Source organism: Pelodiscus sinensis, chromosome 6, assembly GCF_052426305.1.
Source record: "Pelodiscus sinensis isolate ZL-2025 chromosome 6, ASM5242630v1, whole genome shotgun sequence".
Taxonomy (NCBI): Eukaryota; Metazoa; Chordata; order Testudines; family Trionychidae; genus Pelodiscus; species Pelodiscus sinensis.
Genome location: NC_143057.1, coordinates 105410995 through 105434446, shown reverse-complemented (window position 1 = coordinate 105434446; position 23452 = coordinate 105410995). Strand labels below are relative to the sequence as shown.

The following is a 23452-nucleotide window of genomic DNA, read 5'->3' as shown; positions in this document are numbered from 1 at the left end:
ATTAAAAATAAGCACCACCTAGATATAACATGATATGCAAGTTCCAAGTCCACATTTTTCTGAACTCTGCTGCTTGTGTGCCCCTTCCAAAATGTGTGTGGGGAGGGATTGCATTTTCATAAAAAAGCTAAAAGAGGACTTACTAGTGTCACTGTCTCCATTGTTTCCTTACGCAGAATCTGAATCTGCCAGTGGGCATCTAATTCATACTGGAAAACTGAGCCACTATCGTTCCACTCCAGATATAATGTGTAAGTTGAAAAGTCAGGACTCAGACTAAGAATTTGGGGGGTGAGAGGAATAAATGCTTGAAAAGAAAGAAAAAAGCATACATTTCAAAATCATTACATAACATGATCAGCCACAGTGCCTGCAGATGTTCAATAGCTGCAGATATGAACTGGCTCACAGCCATACCAATGTGAAGTATGGTCTCATTAAGTAAGCTGGGTTGAGACTTGCCATTCCTCAGGTGGGAAATTTCCCAAGAACACACATGTCCTCTGAAGTTGTATTGGTTTCTTCTGCTGCATTAGGTGTGACCAGGGCTGGTATCCTTCTCTACCAAGCTGCTCTAACACACTCCTCTTTCCCACAGCTTTCTGTCAATGACTGGCTGAGAAAATCTCCTCCCCATCCTAGCCCCTCTTCCTATTGTATCTATATAAATGAGACTGTCAGAGTCTCAAGATCTAAATAATAAATTGTGAATGAAGTAACTATGCTTCCCATGTTCATTAGGAAGTACTGTGCTCTTGTGGAGTGGGTTCTTCACATGAGATAAAAGAGAGGCCCATTAGCCACTAAGGTCTCATGGTGCTTTTCGTGAAGGGTGACTGCTCTGCACAATTCCACGCTGGGAAAAATACATTCTAATTGCTTCTCCCATCTCTGCTTTAATTAGTGGATCCCCCTCCCAATTCCTATACTAAAAATGGCTATTTATAGCGGTCATTCCCAAGTGACTGTTCCAATGTGGGTACACGTCTAGGGCAGATGACTGAGCAAGAGAAACAGGACCTTGTTCCATGGTCCCACATCAGCAGTAAGTTCAGTCCTATGGCTCTGCTCTCTAGCCATAAACTAGCTCAGCTACTTTCCTCCACAATCAGCCCTAATTGTTGGGCTTATTCCCGTATTAAGTACTACACTCAGCAGAGGTACTGCAAGGTGGAGCTAATTAAACAGGGCTGACCAGCTCAGGGGCTTTACAGGGCAGACCACCCTGTTATAGAACTTTTTTTGGTGGTCCTAGTAGCAACAAGAGACACAAAGAAAGATATTGAGTCCCCTAAAATGTTGTGAAAATGTGGGGATAAATGGTGCTCAAACAGTGGTGGTACAAGGAAATAACTTCAAGGTGAGAATTATCACTGATAGGTTTTTTAGAAAACATAGTTCTCCCACCAGATTCCCAAACAAGTTAGCCTGAGAGAGTAAGTTGTTTTCTATTATGGTATCAAATATCATATTTGGCTACCATATTATGTATTCAGGAAAAAAATGCCTGTGCATGGTGGAGCACAGGGGAGTTCGGCATCTCAACAAAAGCAGCTCTTCATACAGGGAAATGCTGCCAAAGAAAACTATAAAATCATCGTATGCATTTCCAGAATGTTATAGTTAAGTGTTCATATAAAGCCATTAAACATGAACTTGATACTCACAAACATTTTTCTCATGCAATACAACTGTTTCAGTAGCTAAAGTAGTTCCAGAAGCATTTAGTGTGGTTATCTCTAGGGTAGTGGAGCCAATTGTGATGGGAATGTCTACTCTTTTTTCCTCAGTTTCAATACACACTGAAGAGGAGGACTCACTGAAATGATAATAAAGAACAATTAGACAAGTTCCCTGTGAATCAGGAAGTTAGAGAGCTCTCTCCTAAATTTAAAATTGCAAACCTTTAAAGATCCAATTTTTTCTCAGAACAGTAACTGAGAGAGAACAGAATCAAATGTCAGAAGAAGCAAGATTTGGATAGATTTTTGGCTATTTTAGATTGACTGAGCACCCTATTTTCTTTAAAAACAAGTCCCTTCAAGTTGTCTAACACAGGCTGACGAGGTTCCAAATTTGGGTACCAGAGATGGAAGGCATTCCAGGCAAAAGAAAAAAAGTGAAAAATTGTGACATTTTATTATTCAAAAGACTATTCCAACCCCTTACTCAGCTCCAATCAGTGTTTTATCAACCACCACCAAATAGCTTTTATTGTGTTTTTCTTATAACTTTTTGTGGTAGCGATGCGGGTGCCTAACGGATGTTTATCCCCATTTGGAGACAGAGCTGATGCTTCCTTTTGAGGCTTAGCCTATAGAGAAATAAGAGGGTAAAGCAGAATGTAAGTTATTTGGCACAGGGGATGCACTTTCTGTTGTGTGTACAGAATGCCCAGCAAAATGAAGCCCTGATCTATGACTGGGACACTTTAGCCCCATATAATTAAGGCTACTATCTAGTCAGAGGTCACAGCAGTCACACATCCCATGACTATTGGACCTCTGTGACTTCTAGGGCTTCAGGAGGCAACACTGTGTGTCCCGGCACTGCAACTGGACGTAGCTGGAACCAGGAAGCTGCAGCCCTCCACCCTGCATCCTCTGCCAGGGGCTGCAGCTGGGGCCATGGGCCTTAGCCCAATGACATTCTGGGCGTGGCAGGGGCTGCATGCCCTAAGCCCGCCATGGCAGGCATGGGGATAGGAGGGTGTCACAGCATGTCATTTCCCACTTATGGGACTCCATTTCTTCCCCCTGCCTAACCCTTCTCACTGGTTATTTTCAGTTAAGTTATGAATAGGACATGAACTCTGTGGATTTTTATTTATTGCATGTGACCTGTCTGTGACTATTACTACAAATAACCATGATATAATCTTAGCCTTATCCATAACTAACCATCATTTTGATGGATAGGATTGGACTTGAGTCCCCACTCTCCTTATCATTTTGAATGTAACTGGAGCGGGGAAAAGCTTGGAAAGTTTCCAGATCTTCCTCTTGGGGGGAGTAGAGAGGGAGGAGAGGAAGAAGTCATAACAATGCCCAACTTCCTGCCAATTAGCTATCACTTGCTTAGATGGGACCCTGGAGCCTTCCCCTTTTGAAGTGGTTTGTGGAGATTGATAAGGCCAATGCACCCGGCTCAGTCTTAAGTGCTTCAGGACAACTAACCCTGCCCACTATGTAGAGATTATTTCCAAAGGGATCTTGGTCACTGAGAGTATCAGGTGAAAGTCTGCTGGATGGGATTTAGCTGTTACTGAGCTCCCTTTCAGTGGCGCCCAAGAATGTCTCCTCACCTTACAGCATTCTGTGCATGCTCACTCCACCAGACAAAGGGAAAAAGGAATAGAGACAGCAGCTTACTGGGTGATCTTGTTCAGGAGACAGAATCCCAGAAAATTTGCTCCTCTAAACAAGATGATGGTGAGGGGATTCAGTGTGCGCGCGCGCGCACACACACACACACACACACACACACACAGAGAGAGAATGTAAGCACATTAAATTGACACTCTCTCTATACCACTATAGCCAAGTGTGAGAGGCAGGGAAGAGATTCAACCAAGCCCCGGAGCTGCATGAACAAGTCTGAGCTATCTTCACTACGCACAGGAGAGAGGCATAGCTCGAATATCAGAACCAGGAAAGAAGTCAGGATCTAGAAAAGTCTTAAAACCTCATCCCTAGTGCATGACACAAAAAATTGGCAGATTTTCATCCTGGTGAGTTACACATAGAATGCACAAAGGTTCTGCACATGTGGCTGAACCCCCCCCCCCCCCTCCAACTTTTTTAGTGTATCTTAAAAATCTAAAATTTACCCCATTTCAAAAAGTTCTTTCAATTTTGTGTTCTCCTCCAAAAGCATTTATCTTCAAATGGATTTAATATTTAAATTGGTTAAAAAAATGGGATTTTATTAAGCTGTAATCTAAGTTCCCTAAAGATATTTTCAGGTTTATTCTTAACACTTAAGGTCCCAAATATTTCAGCACAGAACACATTTCAGTCATTTCCTACACTATGAAGATATCCTTTTTGAAAACAGACAACAAGGGCCAAATGGACACACACAGATCTCAGAAGAAAGAACTCTCAACTCAATGTGAGGGAGTAGCAGGGTGTACTAACAAGAGAATCTTTGGCACACAGAGATCATTTTCTGGGAAACCTACAATTGCCCAATTTAGAACTGAAGACATTCAGAGCAGAAGACACCATCGAGCTGTAACTGATTAGTGGACAGATATGCTCTGAGAAACACAGGATGTTACAAAGGTCATGAATATGGATTGCAGAACAATGATTCCTACATAATTTGATAAGAAGAAACAATTACCTGTCCCAATAACAAATCTTATATGTCAGTCCAAAGTTTCCACTGGAGGCAGCATCCCAGGAACACGTCGTCCTGTTTAAATCATGTGTGATACATTTCAAATTCTGAAGTGCTTCTGAAAAACCTGAAATTGCAACATCTCTTGAGTTTACATGGCAGCAATTTAATGCTCTCAGACTGATGCTACAGATACACACATCTTACTGATTACCTCACACTTATTTACAATACTTTCAAACTTCCATTACATAGTTGAAGATCAAGACATGACCAATGATTTTGAGTGCACAAACAGAAACACCTTACAAAGTACAGGCAGTCCCCGGGTTACGTACAAGATAAGGACTGTAGGTTTGTTCTTAAGTTGAATCTGTATGTAAGTCGGAACTGGCGTCCAGATTCAGCTGCTGCTGAAACTGACCACCAGTTCCGACTTACATACAGAATCAACTTAAGAACCCCAAGCATCCCAAAGTCAGCTGCTGCTGAAACTGATCAGCGGCTGATTCCAGGAAGCCCGGGGCAGAGCAACTCTGCCTCGGGCTTCCTGTAGTCAGCGCTGGTCAGTTTCAGCAGCAGCTGAGTTGGGGACGCCTGGAGCAGAGCAGCTGGGATGCTGCCGGGTTGGTCCAGTAGCGCCCAGAGTGGCGCTGCGAGACCAACCGGCAGCGCCCCAGCTTCTCTGCCACAGGCGACGGAGAAAAGCCTAGTCTGCTGGGGGGGGGGGGGGGCGTACTAGCTGCGCCCCCCCCCAGCAGACCAGGAAGACGCGGGCGGCGGACCGAGATGCACAGCGGTCCCACCGCCCGGGTCCTCCGCGGCTTTGCTCCCAGTCTCCCTAGTCTGCTGGAAACCAGCAGACCAGGGAGACGGGGAGCAAAGCCTCTGAGGACGGCGGCAGCGGGACAGCCGCAGCGCCTCTGGGCTGCTCCGCTGCCAGAGCCCCACCACGGCTTTGTTCCGCATCTTCCTGGTCTGCAGACCAGGGAGACGCGGAGCAGCTTTTCTTGCCCAGGAGTACACGGGAGGTGGGACCGCGCGGTCCCGCAGTCCGTGTTCGTAACTGCGGATCCAACGTAAGTCGGATCCGCGTAAGTCGGGGACTGCCTGTACTCCTCTTGAGGAGGAGGATGGGTTCTCAACACACTCTGAAAAATAAGTCTCTTCCACGGTATCTCAAGTTAGGCACCCAAAAACTGAGGTCACTTTTTGTTTTGAAAATCTTGGACACTGAATAGTTCTGTACACAATTAATCAATGATATTACACTAGAGGAATAAGGGTATCAGAATTTAGCCCTATGTAACGAGCAGACTCCCTTCTGCCGGGATCTGTTCTCTCAGCAGCCTGGCCTCTATGAAGGGAGGCACACAGAAGATTTATGTGCTCAGAGCCATAAACCTGTTAGTATGTTCTCCCCTTCCACTCACAGATGTGAGAAGACTTTCCTTTGTTTCTGTTATTTTAATTTAGTTTAACGCCTGAGTCAACTAAATTCTTACTGTACCATGAAAGGACCCAATCCTAAGAGGTAATGCCAATTCCCCTTAATGTCTGAGGGGTGTCAATGAACATAAGAACAAAAACTATAGTTCATAGCTAGCCACATCACCACTGTTCTAAAAAGAAAATCCGAGTCTCACAGGAAGTTAAACAGCTTGTTAACATGGAGTGTGATGTGTACAATGCAGCCCACCCAGCTTTGACAAGGACAATTCAACTGTTGTAAGTCTGGTGAATTAAACTCATCTGGCTTCATGAGTTCTTAATAATCCAAATACTTCAAATGTACCTACACAGGTTTGTGTAGGAGAACTTGGGAGGAACAGAGAGCAACAGAATCCTATTTGCTATATTAAAGCTGAAGACAGAATACTTAAATAGCAGGTCCAGGGCCTCTCTTATAGCTTATAAGACCTTCTACAATGTGTAACTGTGACCTTCTATGATGGGTTCCTCCCATGTGTGCAGGTGTTTGGCCAATGGAGTTGTATATATCCAGTGTCCAGAGCCCTCAACTCTACCAGTAAACTTACAATACTCTCTCATATAGTCTAGCCTAGCCAGCACTGCTCTATGGTGTTTAGGCCCTATGCATAGCAGAACTGAGTTTCTGTTGCCCTACTCGCTGTATAATCATTAACAACACCAGAACATATAAATTGCCACCATTGTGGAGGCAGGAGCAACCAACTTTGCAATGGTGTTAAAGGCTACACAAGATGCATGAAATATTAGACACAGCATTTCTACTCTTAAGATCTTTCATGCCAAGAGGGGCAGCATTATTTGACCCTAAGTATATAATAAATGCAGCACAATTATAGAATATGCGCATCTCATAAAAGCAAGCAATCTAGCAAAATCATCAAACTACACTTACCTGTCTCTTGACTGTAAATTAAACTCAGCAAATATAAGAAAACTATTGCTAGGCGACATCGGAGACTTGGATTATCCCACATTCTTTTACCATTTACTATTTAGGATGGCAGCCTCAAGCAGGAATCAATTTCATTTCCACATAAATTTGCCAGTTCTGAAATCAAAGACAAAACAAATCATCTCTTTAAAATCATTGACACCCACTGCTATGCCACAAAAATATACAAGTTTTCTATAGATGTACAAGACTGAAATGTCCACCGTATTACTTGTACACCTGCATCAGTAATTTCAAAAGGCTTGGATAAAAAGTTAATAAAGAGCAAAAAAAAATCACTCCAAAAGAAATATGGAACTGGGAGTGAACATTCCAAATGTAAAAAAAAAAATCACAAAAGTAGAGCTAGTCAAAAATGTTACTTTTTCCACGCCTGTGAAAAATTTCAACACAAATGAAAAACATTTTTTTTTTGAAGAACCAACTATTTATTTTAAAGATTTGAAGTTTTCCATGGAAAGTATACACTTTCAACGGAAACTCTAGTTTTGCTGAAAATCCAAATTTCCACTGAAAAGCAGTTTTGCTTAAAAAAATCCAAACAAACCCTAAATTGCACTACACAGAATCCCTTTGCACAGAAAAAGAACCACTGCAAGAGAGTCCTGACACATCGAATCATTGACAACCTCCCCTTTATCTAGTTAGGATAACTTAAAATTGTTATACAGAGGAATCTTTCTAATAAAATAGCTCATTCTTAACCGATGTCATCAATACTTCTCAAATTAAACTAGACAAGCACTGCAGCAGAACATGCTCATGGACATCCCAGCTCTTCTTATAGACAAATGCAGTCCATATTGAAACATCTAAATACTAGGCTACCAAAAGCACTAGTGATTGGGACTTTTTGTTAATCTAAGAGAAATATGGAACAGGTGAATTACAAGAAAGCCAATGACAAGATGTGGTTCTCCAAAACATAGGTACAAGGTAATGACTCACTTTTTTCATATTCCTCCACCTACCTAAAGTCTTTGCATCAAGATTCAAACTCACTGTTTACTCCTTTTAACATCTCTTGCTCAGTATCTCCTCCTAGTACCTACCTCTCTCTCTGCCTATAAACTTCCCCCAAATCTCTTGCCTAACCACATCTTTTCTTTTCTCCACTTTTCTTCAGTACTGGCCTCAGGCCTTTCTTTGCTTGCCAAGCAGCCTCCATCACCACAATCAACTCCTTCTTAGTATAGTACATATTTCTTTTACGAGGACTTTCAAACATAACCAAGTACTGTGGGAATGTGTAAAATTTGAATTCTATGTATAGTTGTCCAGTGGAGGATTTATGCTGGAATAGGTTTAAATGTAGATTATGTTAGGACTGTCCTGTACAACTTAGACTAAGTACCTGAGGGGCAGAAAACATTTCCCCTTCACACACCCCTTAAAAAAACAAAAAAACAAAAAAACACACACACTGACAAAAGGGAACCAACAGTTGTCACTTCTTAACCAATGTGTTTTTGCAACTTTATGTCAGCCTCCTAAAAGTCAAAACCATCTACATTTTTGGCTATGCAAGTGGACAATATGTTATTTTAAGATTTGTGGGTTGAGGGTTTTACCAAGTTATCTTTTCAATGTTTGGCAGCTTCTATGGAACAAACTTTGTTTGACCTTTAGTCATGTTTAATAATTAGCCTCTGTCAGTTTTTGCTCACAAAGAGGAAGTTGGGCAAAGCTTATCCCCAACACTCATTCTGCCCCTTCTGCACGGACAAATTCACTTTTTTGTCAATGTTGGAAAGATTTGAAAATAAAAAGATTTAATACAATTATAAACAGTATGGTTGCAGTCTAGTAAACGGCCTTATTATATTGAAGAGCCAAAAACATTAGATGAAAAAGACGTAAGCACATACAACTTGCTACCAATTCATCTCCCTGTAAATCCAGAACAGAACCAGTTCCTTAATTTGTGCGGCATACTTTTAAAGTGTCCCAGGTGACAGAATTTCAAGTCTCACCTTAGAGCTCTATTTCACAAACTATGGCTACGTCTAGACTGCAGGCTTCTTTCAGAAGAAGCTTTTCCAGAAGAGATCTTCTGAAAAAAATCTTTGCTGAAAGAGCGTGTCCACACTGCCAAAGCACATCAAAAAAGTGATCCGCTTTTTCGAAAGATGCATCCATTCAGTGTGGATGCTTATCTCACATTTAAGCTGTGATTACTATGGACAGAGTGGGCACCAAGGCACCTGTGCTTTTTCCTCTTCTTCCGAAAGAATTCCCGCTTCCCCGTCCACACATGCCTTTTTCCGAAAGAGCTTTCTTGGAAAAAGTCTTCTTCCTTGTAGAAACATGTTTAACAATGTCAGAAAAACCCTCTGTTCTTTTGATTTTTTCCAAAAGAACATGACTGCAGTGTGGACATATGTGAAGTTTTTTCGGAAAAATGGCTGTTTTCCTGAAAAAACTCTGTTGTGTAGACATAGCCTATGGGTCCTGGAAGAGTTCTAGGTGGGTTGAGGGCCCAGGATGGAAGGGAAACCTCGGGAGGGGTGGGATTGGAGGTACAGAGTAAGCCCATCTACCATTCTTCCCACAGCAATGGTTCCTGTCCCTGCTGAGATAGGAGAGATCCCAGCTCTGGGCATTACAACTGGGTACCCAGGATCTCATATGATGAGTGGCCAGGCCAAAACTGGGTGCCAGGCCACAATGCCACTCAAATTTGGCCCAGCCAACCCTCTGTCATGACAGAATCTAGGCTGATGTGGTGACGCCATGAGATCACAACATCTGAGCACAGCCCCATGGGACAGGAGCTGCCACTAACGGTTGAGCATTGGATAGAGTCACTCTCCAAATATCCCTCCCCTCTGCACCAAGTCAGGAGTAGAGTTTGGTATCAAGGCGAGAGTGCTGCTGCAGGTGGTCGGTGCTGCCTAAGTACACAAGAAGGAGGTGGCAGAGGATGAAATTGGACTATGTCACCCTACTCCTTGTCCCCTGATTTGGACAGTGTGTGTGTTTCAAACAAAAAAAAAATACAGTTAGTGAGTTGCCTTAGTAAAAAGTTGAGGAACTTTAGCAGTATCAAAAGGTGAAATTAAGCCAGTGTGGCCCAGTAAGAAAGTGGCCAGCTGGGGATGGGCTGATCCAGCTCCCATACTCCTGTCCTTACTCCCCAAAGCTGAAGTTAGGAGCAAAGTGGGGGTTGCAGTACAACAGGATCTGCAAGTAATTTAAGTTACTTTCACCCCCTGAGTAGTAAATACCTGAATAATATTCATCATCACATATTTTCTGGCAGGTTTCCATGCCCCTTTTAAGGTCTTATGTCCACCCTCTGCTTCTGTTGCCATTCCTTTTGAGATTTGGCACTGTCAGCCATTTTGAAAGAAAATGATTCATTTTTATATTTGGTTTGACACAAGTATAGAGAAAAAGTGGGAAAGAACAGAAGTTATAAAAGATTTTTGGTTAGGTTTAGCTGTTGGCCAGTTTGAAAGAAAATAGTTTATTTTTATGTTTGGAGAGGGGACTGTTTTCAGAGAAGTTTTTTTCTAAAATATGGAACTGAGTCCTTAAATAAAAGAATTTTTAAAAGAGAAAGATGCTTGGCTAGGTTTAGAGAAAAAGTTAAAAATAGAGGAAAGTTCTGTGTTTAGTCATTTAGGGATATGAAAGTGTAACTGTGTGAACTGAATTGAAAAAGAACAAAAACAGAAAAAATTAAAGAAGAGAGAAAAATTCTGTGTTTAGTGACAGTGAAGTTTGTTGTAAAGATGAGTAAGCACAGGGTAAAAAGATCACTACTGAAGCATTTAAAAAACACTTAAATATTAAATATAAAGGTAGTTGATGAAAAACATTCAAAAAAGTTGTTTTAAAATAATAAATAATATAAAGGTAGGTTAAAAGATAAGCATTTAAAATATTAGGTGAAAAAGAGCATTTAAAAGTTACTTTGCAATATTAAAAGGGCACAAGGAAGAAAGAGACATTTAAAATGAGGGAAAGACAGTCCACTGCAAATGGCAAAGATAAGAAGCATACGCTGAGGTAGAAAAAGCCTAAATAAAGTAAAGAATCAGGGAAGAGAGGTAGGGAGGAAGAGAGAGCTTACCCTTGAGGCTGTTCCTGAAGAAAGAAAGAGCTCCCAAGGCTCACAGCCCCGCCCCCCAAGTTTAGTTATCCCCACCTCTGGGCTAGATCAAGCCAAAGCAGTTCTACAGCGGCATCAATCATGGAATAGAACCAATCCTCTAGACCCAAGATTTTTAAACAAGAGCCAACTAACCCCACCTCCTTTAGCTGTCTTATTCTTATCTTAAAAACCAGACCCGCAAGCATCTTTTCCACCATTTAATACTTTTACCAATTAGTTTCAATTAAAAAAAATATGCTGCAGAAACAAACCAAGGTTCAAACATTAGTGACAAACTTAATATAACTACTACTTCTATTTGTTAAGAAGTGACAAAAGAAACAAACTTCTCTCGGATCCACTAGTTTACAGAATGAGGGGAACATAAACTAGCTGTTATTGAGTGTCTGTGGTTTTAACTCCAGGATGTTTCCGTGTATTCATTTTTTTTAAATTGAAACACACTTGTAAAAATGTTAAGTGAAAGGATGTATCTTCATATAGGCTTGTCTTTTAAAGTATTTATAAAATATAGCTTAACATTCCAGTAAAATAAATCTTAAAATAGATTTCAGTTGTATTTTTTAAAAAGTGGAGAAAGAAGCATCCTTCATATATCTGATCCACTGGTTCATAGGTGCCTAAAACATAATCCCACATGTGAAAATTCTAAACAAACACATGCTTCTTCAGATAGGCTTGTCTTTTAAAGTGTTTATTTCTTTACAAAACTTAATGCAACCTTCACTTGTATTTCTTAAGAAGTGGGGAAAGAAATCTCTCTTTGATCCAGTGGTGTACAGAATAAGGGGAATATAAACTGGCTGTTGTTACCAACTTATGATTTTAAATATGTTAAATAGAGAAATGCTTCTTCAAAAAGGTTTGTCTTTAGGCCTCTTCATAAAATATAGCTTAAATTTCTAGTAATGAAAAATTAATATAACTTTCACCTATATTTGTTAAAAAATGGGAGAAAAAAGCAGCCTTCTTTCTGATCCACACTGGCACTGTTTTTGCTACCATGCTGGTTCAAATTATCCTCCCTAAAATATAAAGACTTTTTTATCCCTATAAATTACTTTTTCACCATTTTAATCCTGTTTCTGCAGGCTAATTTTTTATTGAAATACACATGTAAAAGTGCTAGATGAATGACTTATCTTTAGATAGGCTTGTCTTTTAAAGCATGTATTCCTCTACAAAATGTATATAATGTTCATGTTATTTCTTAAAAGGTGGGTGAGAAGCCAACTTCTTTATTCTGATACAGTTTTGTGAATTCAATGCTACATCTCAGTATTTCATGTATATTTGCCTTTCAGTGCCTTCACACCAGATTTGTTCATACTGTTTTGTAATTAGAAAGATATTTTAACTACTTCTTTGCAAACTCAACTTAGCACACAGGGCCCATATTTTTTCAATTTCAATTTTATACATGAAAAAACTGCTTATACACTTTGGGAACAAAGTGTACAATCTGCATATCCAACTCACACCTGTGCTTATGTAAGTACCACCAGGGAGATTTGAACCTGGGATCTCTGGAGCTTAGTATTGGTGCCTCTACCCTTGAGCTATAAAGCCAGCTGGCTCTCAGCCTAAACTGCCACTATATGGGACAGTAAACCACACTAAGTATGTAGGTTACACATATATAAACTCCAAGATCTCATAATTTGGCTTTTGTTTCCTAAAAAAGAGGGAAAAAAAGAAAAATTTAAGTTTGGTATTCAAATTAATTAAGTGTCCTTTCCATTAGCAACACTGAAACTGTAAGAAACACAGTATGCTCCCACCCTCACTGGAATCAGTGAGAGTTTTGCCACTGAAGTCAATAGGATCAAGTTTTGATCCTTTACAACTATAGAATATTGTGCCAAGTCTCTCTGTTTCACTGTGGTAAGGGCTGGAGTTCTGACATAGCTCAGTACTATGACAACAGCATGTTTATGCCTTGGAGAAAACAGGCTTATCCCTGAAGTACTGTTGCTACAAGCAGGTGTAAAACGCATTTACTAAACTGCTCTGCTGTGCAAAGTTACAAAACAACATTTTAGCAGAGACATACTAGAAGTTCAAACAACACTAGACATCCCTAAATCATTTGCCAAAACAGTTTGTTTCTGTTTCTAACTCAGTGAGACACTAAAACAATAAATAAGAGAAACATATGTACACATATGCCAGAGTATTAAACGCATATTTTACTAAATATAATCTGCTACACAAAATATAGACTAATTGACTCTTGCTTATTCTCGCCAGTTCTTCAGTGAACTATAACATGTACTACTAGAAGAGTCACATATTGTAAATAAAATGTCAGGGAGGAAAAATCCAGTTTTATAGGTTTCCATTTCAGCTATAAAGATACAAAATACATGAAGTAAGTCTGAAACAGAAAGTTCTTTTTCCTTTTCATAAAAGCTGCCTCCAGTCCCCTAAAGCAAATTCACATGAGAGTTAAAAGATCCTTCATTATCGGAGTGGAATATTATAAATGAACCATACAGCAGATTCGATTCTTAAATCTACATAAACCATAAAAGGTTTAGCTTAGCAGTTATATGATATGCATGCACTAGAACACAATATTGTATCCATTTGTTAACTAAAAGCAAAATTTTACGCCACGCTTCTCCAGTTATGTTAGAAGTGACAATGGTTTTAAGTGTAAGGGATCTTTACTGATATACAGTAGATTCATTTTCAAGGGTTTTTAGAAAGCAATCTTTTACTTTAAATGTAAAGAGAAAAAAAGGCTCTGTTAAACAAGACTGTATGCCCAAAGGCATATTTTTTTTTGTAGTCTCTAAAACGATACCATTTCTAGAGTGAGAATGTAACAGCCATTCTTGCAGTATATAAAGGTCCATGTTGTGAAAAGAGCTAAGCTCTTCTCTAGTAACGGCTTTTATTCCATCCACCTAAAAAGACACTCACTTTAGCTCTCTCAAAAGCGACATTAATAAAGATCTCCTCAAATGCAAAGAACTTACATATAGAAGGTTCAGTTATTTACCAGCATACCATAATAGACAGACAAGGCAGACCACTTCTGATAGCAGCATGGGTGAAGTTATTACATTGACCTTTAGGGTCTGATCAGTAAAGTAGGAACTGGTCCTTACTAAACAGGGACCATCCTCAAAAGAACCATTAATGATTTAATGAACAGCTGACTAGAGAGGACTAACTTGTACCCATGTTTTGATACATTCAACACAGCTATTTGTGGGAGTACTGGGTAATACGTCAGAGAGAGAAAGGAGGAAAGCATTCCTGGGTGAATACAATACACCTAGTAATAAATGTATGAGAAACTTGTATTGTGCTTTATGACTGTGTACTCTGCTATGAGGGAACAGGTTTTTTTCATTTCATTTTCTCAGCTTGTCACAAGACCTGTAAACACATGTGCACTGATTAATTGTCAGTATGACCCCACACTCCCATCCCAATCTTGATCCCCATTTTGGAGCCAAAATCTCTCCCACAGCTTGCACCCCAATCCTCCCAAACATAACCCCATACTCCTATCTCCAGCCCAACACCATAGCCCACACCGCTTCCACAGCACTGAACCTCCTCCTGAATCTGTAATTCCTCATCCCAAGCCCCACCCCAGCTGGAGCTAAGGATGTAAAAAAAAAAAAAAAAAAAAAAAAAAAATAGATAAAAAACAGTAGCCGTGTAACTGATCAAAATTCTATTGGTTACACAATTAAAAGTTACCTGGATATAGAGGTAGGGAGAGAGGGAGGTGCAGGAGGGCTTCTGGGCTGCCAACAGCCACCGGCTGCCACCAGCTCCAGCAGGATCCGGGTTGACACCAGCAGGCTCTGGGCTGCTGCCTGCAGAGAGTTAAATTCTTACATCCCAAGCAGACACCTTCAGCTCTTCCTGCACCTCACTTCAGCTCCAACTCAGAGCTCCTTCCCACACTTTGAACCAGTTGTATTTTGGCCCCACCCAAAGCCTAGGATTAGCCCTTAAGTTTTTACTGAATGTTTGAGGTACCCAGCTGACTTTTCTGTGGGGCAATGGTCCCTGACACAAGGGAAGTTCCCCACCACTGCACTAGATGATTATAATGGTTCCTTTTGCCTAAAATCTCTAAGTTAGGGTAAACATTTAGAAGCTTACTTTTTTATGTTTTATGTCTGAACTAAAATTGTGTTTTCCATAAGCAGATAATGAAGAACAATGAACATCTGCACAGAAACCTTGAAGAAAGCTTTTTTCTGATTACAGGAAGATGTCACGAGGCCATACAATTGGTGAAGGAGAGGTATCAAATGTTGTATGGAAAATTTGTTCTACAACAACTTACGAAAGTTATAGGAAATTTGTTTCTTTCCCCTCAAGTTTATGTTGAACCGGATTAAATTTACCACCAAGTCAGCCAACTTAAGGTGGAAAATATTATAAGGGAAAATGATTAGATAGAGGGGCAGTGAAAGTCTAAAGGATCATGGAGATTCACAGAGCATTTGACCCAGAGCAGTAGTGAGCAGCCACAACTTCCAACTCAGCCAAAGAGAATTGCAGGTACTTGATAGTCTCAGACCCTTGAAGCCAATAAAGAAAGGTTTGGGGCCCTGGTGAAGGGCAGCAGGGAAATGAAGTAAATGTTCTCTTTTTTTACTTAAATGGAGTTATATGTTTTTTAAAATAAAGGAATTAGCAGCCAAAAGAAGAGAACACCCCCAGAGAAAAGATGCAAGTATCATATTACATTATGTATTGCATAGTACCCTACTACTGCAGAATGCACAGGCAAAACGCCTCCAAAAATTTCCCCTAATTACAAATACATGCCAGAAATGCACATTTCTGGGAAACAAAAACACATTGCCAATACAGCTGACAGTAAAGATAATAGTAATAGAAACAGAAGATGAACTTTTTTTTTTCTTAAGAATAGGCTTTGCTGACCTTCCGACATTCTGTCCTTGGCTTTCAAATTAATTGATGTGATACAGAATGAAAGTAGAATTAATGATCATGCCAATATTTTTCTTGGCTTTTCTTCAATGGAATGCATTCTTTTCCAAAGAAATTCCCAAACTTAAGACACAAATCTCCCTTTGGTCACCTAAAATGCAGGCTTTCTTTCTGTGTTTTTTTATTATGGCAGTATTCCAGAGCACAAAAAAAAAAAAAAAAAGGGAGACATGAAACATTAAATGAACAGTTTGTGAAGAAGAAATGAATCCCCGTTGGGGAATCTATTTTCCACCCAATTCCACAGAATCGATTCAGGGACCGGACTGTTTCTCTTTTCTGAGGCAGACAGACTCATAGAATGAAATAATTCTGATCAGAACTTATGTATATACATGTTTCTCAGTCATTTGCAAAGATGGAAAAGGATGTCTTTGTAAAGTCAAGGAAGAGAACAGGACAGTTTGCTCGAATATTGTACTAAAATACAATAGGAGAGTGCTTGGGCAGCTCTTTGAACACTTTGCAGCTAACACTTCTTGTATAAGACAAATACAAGCATCCCAGAGGAGATGAGAGAGGTACCACAGCAGTTTCCTCCAGCTGCAGAGTTGCAGTGGAGAGTCTTTCAAGGATTAGGAGTTACAACTGCATCACATATGCTGCAGTAGCCCGATTGTTCCTGTGACAAGTGATCTGAGAATAGAGCAGAATTCATTCATGTGAAGGACTGAGACTTTCATAAAAAACATTTTGCAAGTGATTTGTCATGAATGCTGTTTACCAATGGACATTTTTCAAACGAGTAACAATCTAATCTCACCTGCAGCACCATTCTGCTGTGGGAATTAAGGATGTTAAGTAGCGAGTAAATGACTAATAACCTACTCGATACAAATTGTGTCCAGTACACGATTAGTCAAAAAGGGGCCAGCTGCCCTCTTGTATGAGTGAATAGAATAAAGCATTTCACATAGGTAAAAGGTTTTGAGTCTTGTTGTGTCGTACAGAAAATCCCCCTTTTTGTTTTCCCTTGCATGCTATCTCTCTATCCATCTGTCCTTAAGGTGTGAGCCCTTATCCTTCAGAAATAAGAAACATATGCAGGAAAAACAGGAACCAAAATTGCTTAATTGAATTGCTGAATACAGTGCTGAAGGCATTTGGGACGAAGACAATGGCAGGAGATTTCCCTTGTTCTAGGGTTGCCAAGTGATTTAAAAAAAAATACTGGAGACACTTGACATTACATCACAATCTATAATACACCTTATTTAGAAAATACCAGACATTTATATTTTCTCAAAATGTTTCCCGAACAGAAAGCTCAAATACAGAACTGTCCAGGTCAAAACCGGACACCTGGCAAACCTATGTTGTTCACGTGTGTGTAACAGGACAGGAAACATAGAAGAAACCTAAAGAGTATAACAATGCTGTAGGAGTCATTCCCAGAGTAAAAGGAGGACACAAAAGTGCAACCAAAAGTTGTACCTAGCAGGTAGGCCAGTAAAAAGGGTACCAAGAAATGAAAAGTTTAGATATAGTGAATAAAAATAAACCTAAGGTGAGCATATGCTAGGATTTTGGGGAAAAAATATTAACTGTCCCACCACTCTATTCTTCATAAATCTTGTATTAAGTTAAAACAGATCCCTGATTTGGTTGTAAAACTGACACTGTTCTCATAACATGTTCTAACATTGGAGATAGCAATGGGACCATTAGTGCAGACTGATTGCTAGTATTCTAACCTCTGAGGGTAAGATTTCATAAAATACAAAGAGGACTTTCAATGGGAGTTGATTCTTATTCTTGAATTGAAAATCTCAGCCTGTGCTGTCTAGATTTTCTCCATGCAGGTGGTTAAAATACCAACCCACTCATCATTGCTACATTTTCAAGAGTCGCATCAAGAAAAAAAAATCTACTATAGACTGGGAATTTCAGGAAGACTCTTCCACAGAAGTGAATCAGCCTTCACATTATCCTATGAGATAAGGATCCTTGGGCAGAAGAACACAGATTCCTCTGCCATAGGGCACATCATTTCCAGAACTGCAGATGCACTGCACCAGTATTAATGAAAACTGAGTTTAAGGGGCTGAAGGTACTCTATCAACTAAGAAAGAACAATTATTTTCATGCCTTATAGCTGAATATATTGCATGATGGAAGCTACTGTAATTGTTGAAAAAGAAGTGACAAGCAATAGGAATTTTAAATGAAATTTTAAATGATTAGAGCCAAAAAACGTGACACCTACTGTAAATGATAACAATAATGTCATCTTATGGTGAAGGACTCTACTCTTATCTTCTGAATCTGAAAAAATTGTGCTTGCTTACTATACTGGAATTCAGTGAGCTCCTACACATCCCTGAATTCTTGAACTGTGCAGCATATTAACTGAACAAGTACACTGACCAAGGACATAAGTTCAGGATTACTTAGGACATCCGAGTACCCACTACACGTTTTCAGCACTTTGGTTTTATACTCTAAAGAACACACACAGAACATTGCAAATTTTTGGGAGGAGATTTTTTTTGAAAATGCGATTCTGTCATTCTGCAACTGTATTCTACTAAATATATCATATTTAATCATTTCATATATCAAACACTCACAAACATGACAAAATATGGTCTGAAATCTCAGCAATATATTTTTGTTAATATTAGAAATCAGTACACTGTCATGACAGCAAAGTTTTCAGAACAGAAAATTATTTACAGGAAAACTGCCACCAGACCCACTGACTGGGGTGGAGGGGGTAGAAGAGGGCAGTTTCTCCAAGACCCGACAATTCCAAGGAGCCTGGGGCTCCAGCCACCGCCCCAGGCAAAGTTGCAGCAGCAGCAGCCAGAGTCCTGGGACCTTTAAATTGCTATTTGAGTGCTACACGGCACACTCTGGGCAGCAGTAAGAGTTGCAGGGGCAGGGGATGGGGGGGTGCTGCCACATTTTAGGCAGCAGTTTAGCCCCACTCCTTCTGCCCTCAGCGCCACCCCTTCTTAAAGGTGTGGAACTCTTGCCGATGGGCCAGCAGAGGTTGTTGGCTCAGCTGTTGTCCACTGGGCTCAATAGTTTGTGTACATAGTTACAGAAGGAAGAGAAATGAATCTATGAATCTTGTTTGGTTATTACGCTAGGGTCTTACACAGCCCTCATCTATATGCATGGTTCAGCTGATGCCATGGAGAACCTACCACATGAACCAGCTACTGAATGATCAAGGAGTAAAAGGAGCACTCAAGGAAGATGAAGCTATTGCAGAGTAGCAAACTGAATTCTTGACATCAGTCCTCACTGCATAGGATGTAAGGGAGGTTCCTACACCTGAGCCACCCTGGCAATTGCAGGCCAGTGAGATTATTTTCAGCACGAAACAAATGGGTTGAAACTATAGTAAAAAAAAGAAAATTAACAAAGAGATGAACACAATAGATTGGAGAAGACTCAGTATGGCTTTTGTAAAGTATAAACACCCATCTATCAAAATGCTTTGAGAGTATGAGCAGGTGATCCAGTTGACATTGTGTACTTGGATTTTCAGAAAGCTTTTTGACAAGGTCCATACCAAAGACTCTTAAGCAAAGTAATCAGTCATGTGATCAGAGTAGATGGACCACTGGTTGGATCAAACCTACAATTCTCAATACTGTGGAGTTAAGTTACATGCTTTATTGGAAAATTTAAGCTAAAAAGGAAAAACTTGACTATCAAAAAGCAACACGTCTGTTAAAATAAGCCTTCCAAATGCAAAACAAAAAACTGACCACAGGGGCATCCATAATTAAACATAAGATTATTGGAAAATTTGATTTTCTATTGTGACACAGATAGAGGAATCACATATGGAAATACAGAATCTTTATTATAGTAATAAAATATCAAGAAATATTTTTCTGTACAGATTTCTATCATTAACTCATCTTTCAATGAAGCTTGAGTCTCTCCCATGTCTCCTACAACCAGCCACCAGAGGTCATCTGGTATCCCCCCACTTTCCTGGTTCCTACAGAAAGACTTTTTCCTCCTACTGGCAAAAAAGAATTTGCTCCCTCCCCCCCACCACACACTGAAAATTCAGGTACCTGTATTCTCCACCACCACCGAAGACTTTACGGCCAACTAGAGAATTGGCAGGTTTCTAACAGACTCCAGAAATTAAACCTGACAACAGATGAGATGTGATCACTATGGGTGTTTAACTCAAATGAGGGCGCAGGAAGTTTCCAAACCACATCTGTGTCATCTATAACATGACTCCACGAGACAGAAGACAAGACCTGACATTCTGAATATGGAAATTTAAAGAACAAAACAGAATCTTATTTAAACGTTTCCAAATGTCTTTATTCATCCTATGGCAGCCAAGGACCCATCAATAAATTACTTGAAATAAAAAATTGTGTTTGACTTAATTATAAAACAAAATCTGCTTCTTTTGCCTCTAGTATCATAATCAATAGAGCTACTCACAACAGTAAAGTTCAGCAAATGCCTAGTGTTTGCAGGACTGGGGTCTTAGTTCTGATGAAGGCTAAGCTCACATTTCTGGAATTATGATATGTATTTCTATATTTAATTTACTTGTAGGCAAAACTACTAGAAATAATATTTATTCTTTGTATTGCAGTGGGGGGTCTCATTGTGCAGAGTGCTGTACAAAGGGATAGTAAAAAAGAACATGCTTTAAATCACTTTAAAATTCTATTTTTAAAATATGTATGAAAAAATCCTCCTTTTATTTCTTTTACACTTTTTTTAAACAAACGACGGGGTGGATAACACTGATTTTTTTAGATAAATTTTTCTATTTAATGTAAATACATTTTTCTTTTAAAAATAAGCAACTTAATTAAATTTTAAATTATGACAACCTTTAGAGACTAAATTTAGGATACTCTATCAAATAATAAACTGAATTAAAAAGTAGTATTAAGTTCAGGCAGTCCCCGGGTTACGTACAAGATAGGGACTGTAGCTTTGTTCTTAAGTTGAATTTGTATGTAAGTCGGAACTGGTACATATTGTAGGGGAAACTCTAGCCAAACATTTCTCCAGAGCTCAGTTTTATTCTCCCACACCTCACTTCCCTCGGTCCTTTATTCTCAAGCTGAGGTGTCTGCTGAGAAGAGCCGCTCCGCGTCTCCTTGGTCTGCTGGGGGTGGCGCTAGCTTCACGTCTCCCTGGTCTGCTGGGGGGAAGCAGCTAGTGTGGGGTTGTCTCACCCCGTTTGTAAGTAGGGATCCGATGTAAGTCGGATCCATGTAACCCGGGGACTGCCTGTAGTACATGTTTTTACTGCAGTTTGTAAGTCAAACCACTAAACTTGCAGAAGTCACTGGCTGTGCATCTGGAATCAGAATTTGTTAAAGTACAAAAACAGCTTTTGACTGCAGAAACCTCCTCTATAGATGCAGAGATACTATGTCCTTCATTTCCATTTATTCATTTACTTCAATTCGGTTATTAGTTCATTCAAAGCTGTAGAAATTTCTTAGTACAGTAAAACTCCATTAGTCCGGCATCCAATGCTCCGGGACTCCTGATGGTCCGGCACCATAAGGAACCCGGAAGTGCTGGGGCAGCCGGACAGGCTTCCCCCATTCAGCTGCTGCTGAAACTGACCAGCAGCTGAATGGGGGAAGCCGGGAGCAGAGCAGCTGGGGTGCTGCCGGGTTGGTCTTGTAGCACTGCCCCTCGGGGCTGCGGAACCAACCCGGCAGTACCCCAGCTGCTCTTGGGGACGCCTGGGGCAGAGCAGCTGGAGTGCTGCCGGGTTGGTCCCGCAGCGCCAAAGGGGCAGTGCTATGGGACCAACCGGACAGTACCCCAGCTGCTCTGTCCCAGGCGTCCCCAAGAGTAGCTGGAGTGCTGATGTGTTGGTGCTGTAGCGCCGCCCCTCGGCGCTGCGGGACCAACCGGCAGCACCGCAGCTGCTCTATTGCAGGCATCCCCGATTCAGCTGCTGCTGAAACTCACCAGCAGCAGCTGAATCAGGGACTCCTGGGGCAGAGCTGGACTATCGTAAGGGGGGGCTATGGGGGGGTCTGGGGTGGCATCCCCTCCCACCCCACTCCAGACCCCTCATAGCCCCCCCTTCTGATAGTCCGGCATATCTGATAATCCGGCACCCCCTGGGTCCTAAAGGTGCCGGATTATCGGAAGTTTACTGTAGTTGAAAAAGAAGCAGGAAAACTTGTCCAATTCCCCTCTACAGATAAGAGCTATATGTTCTTAAAATAGTAAAGGACACTGATTACACTTCCTTTAGCTAGTAAACCACTTTTAAATGAAAAACATGTTTTGATAAACTTGAGGAAAAAATACATATCTAACATATCAGGTGATGTTATTCAACTACATTTTAAAATGCTGTGTATGTGCATTTTTAATTTAATTCCAATTTTCATTCAAATGCAGCTTGACACAAATAAGTGAAAAATTAGTCATAACCTAGTTAATAAGAAATGCATCATTTACCATTTTAACAATAAAAATGTAAAAGTAAAAATCAGAACCGTTTTACGTTAAGTTATATAATTGTTTTAGTAGAGGTGGATAACCTGGCAACCCCCCTACAACTCATTTTTGGGTTAGGACTCCTACAATTGCAACATAGTGAAATTTCAGATTTAAGTATCAGAAATAACGAAATTTACAATTTATAAAATTCTGTTACTGTGAAATTGGCAAATTTGGCAGGGCTCTAACTAACTGTTTCTATGCATCTCATTATCAAAATGCAAAACTAAATTATATCAACTAATGAAAATCAACCTTTCTTTAGGAAAATAATTAAAAATACAAATGCAAAATAAGAGTATAATGATCACTTATATCAAGGCTTCCTGCTTACCCATTTAAAGCATTATTAAGATCAGTGATTTAAGTCAATCTACCAGAATAATAAATCTCATTCCTTGGCCTCTTCTCTCACACACAAGCACATGCCACACAGTCAATCAATTCGCAATGCTGTGAGGGGAAAAAAGTTCACAGTGGTTTGACTGTAGTGGACTGTAGTTATCCAGACCTAGTTACATAGTCAATAATCAGCTGAATAGAATGTTGTCTATTTACATTAATTTACTGAAGTGATGAAACTGACACACTGTAGGCAGCTGTCAAGAGCTGAACTACTACATGGCATGCAAGGTTAAGTCACAGGAAATACTAATATAATACTAATTCATCAGAAAGTATGGATCTGTAGTTTCAGGAATATCTTGTTCCCTTGATTACTAGGAAATCAATTTAATTCTCGTAAACTACTCTCATTCTTTAAACATGTCTTAGACATTCATAGCTAAATGGATAATGCATGACCACTACCCACTATTCTGTGTATTATTTATTTAATATAAACCCCATAGGTAGGTTTTTAGTCTACTGATACAATAGTCATACATAATCATTGTCATCTTTTGAAGTACACTGAACTCAATACAGACATCACACATTTATTTCTAACATTATTATAAGCTTTCTCTATAGAGATTTTTTCTTCATTGTGTATTTTACAGAGTTCAGCCAGAGAAACAGTGACACTTTATCCACCAAGTCAAGGATGCTCTTCCTACTTTTTGATGTTCGGA

At 40.0% G+C, this 23452-nt stretch overlaps 1 protein-coding gene across 2 annotated transcripts in view; it reads right to left on the bottom strand.

Annotated features, from left to right (window-relative positions):
* Positions 1-23452, bottom strand: part of LIFR (LIF receptor subunit alpha) — an 87404-nt gene that overhangs the window by 49315 nt on the left and 14637 nt on the right. Inside the window, exons 2-6 of one of the 2 annotated variants that reach the window (XM_075932518.2) lie at positions 14631-14749; positions 6731-6886; positions 4348-4471; positions 1668-1819; positions 144-307 (exon numbers count right to left, since the gene is read on the bottom strand). In XM_075932518.2, coding sequence (XP_075788633.2) covers positions 144-307; positions 1668-1819; positions 4348-4471; positions 6731-6812 — 522 coding nt within the window. In that variant the 5' untranslated portion in view covers positions 6813-6886; positions 14631-14749. The remainder of the gene's footprint in view (positions 1-143; positions 308-1667; positions 1820-4347; positions 4472-6730; positions 6887-14630; positions 14750-23452) is intronic. The other variant, XM_075932516.2, reaches the window with a different exon arrangement.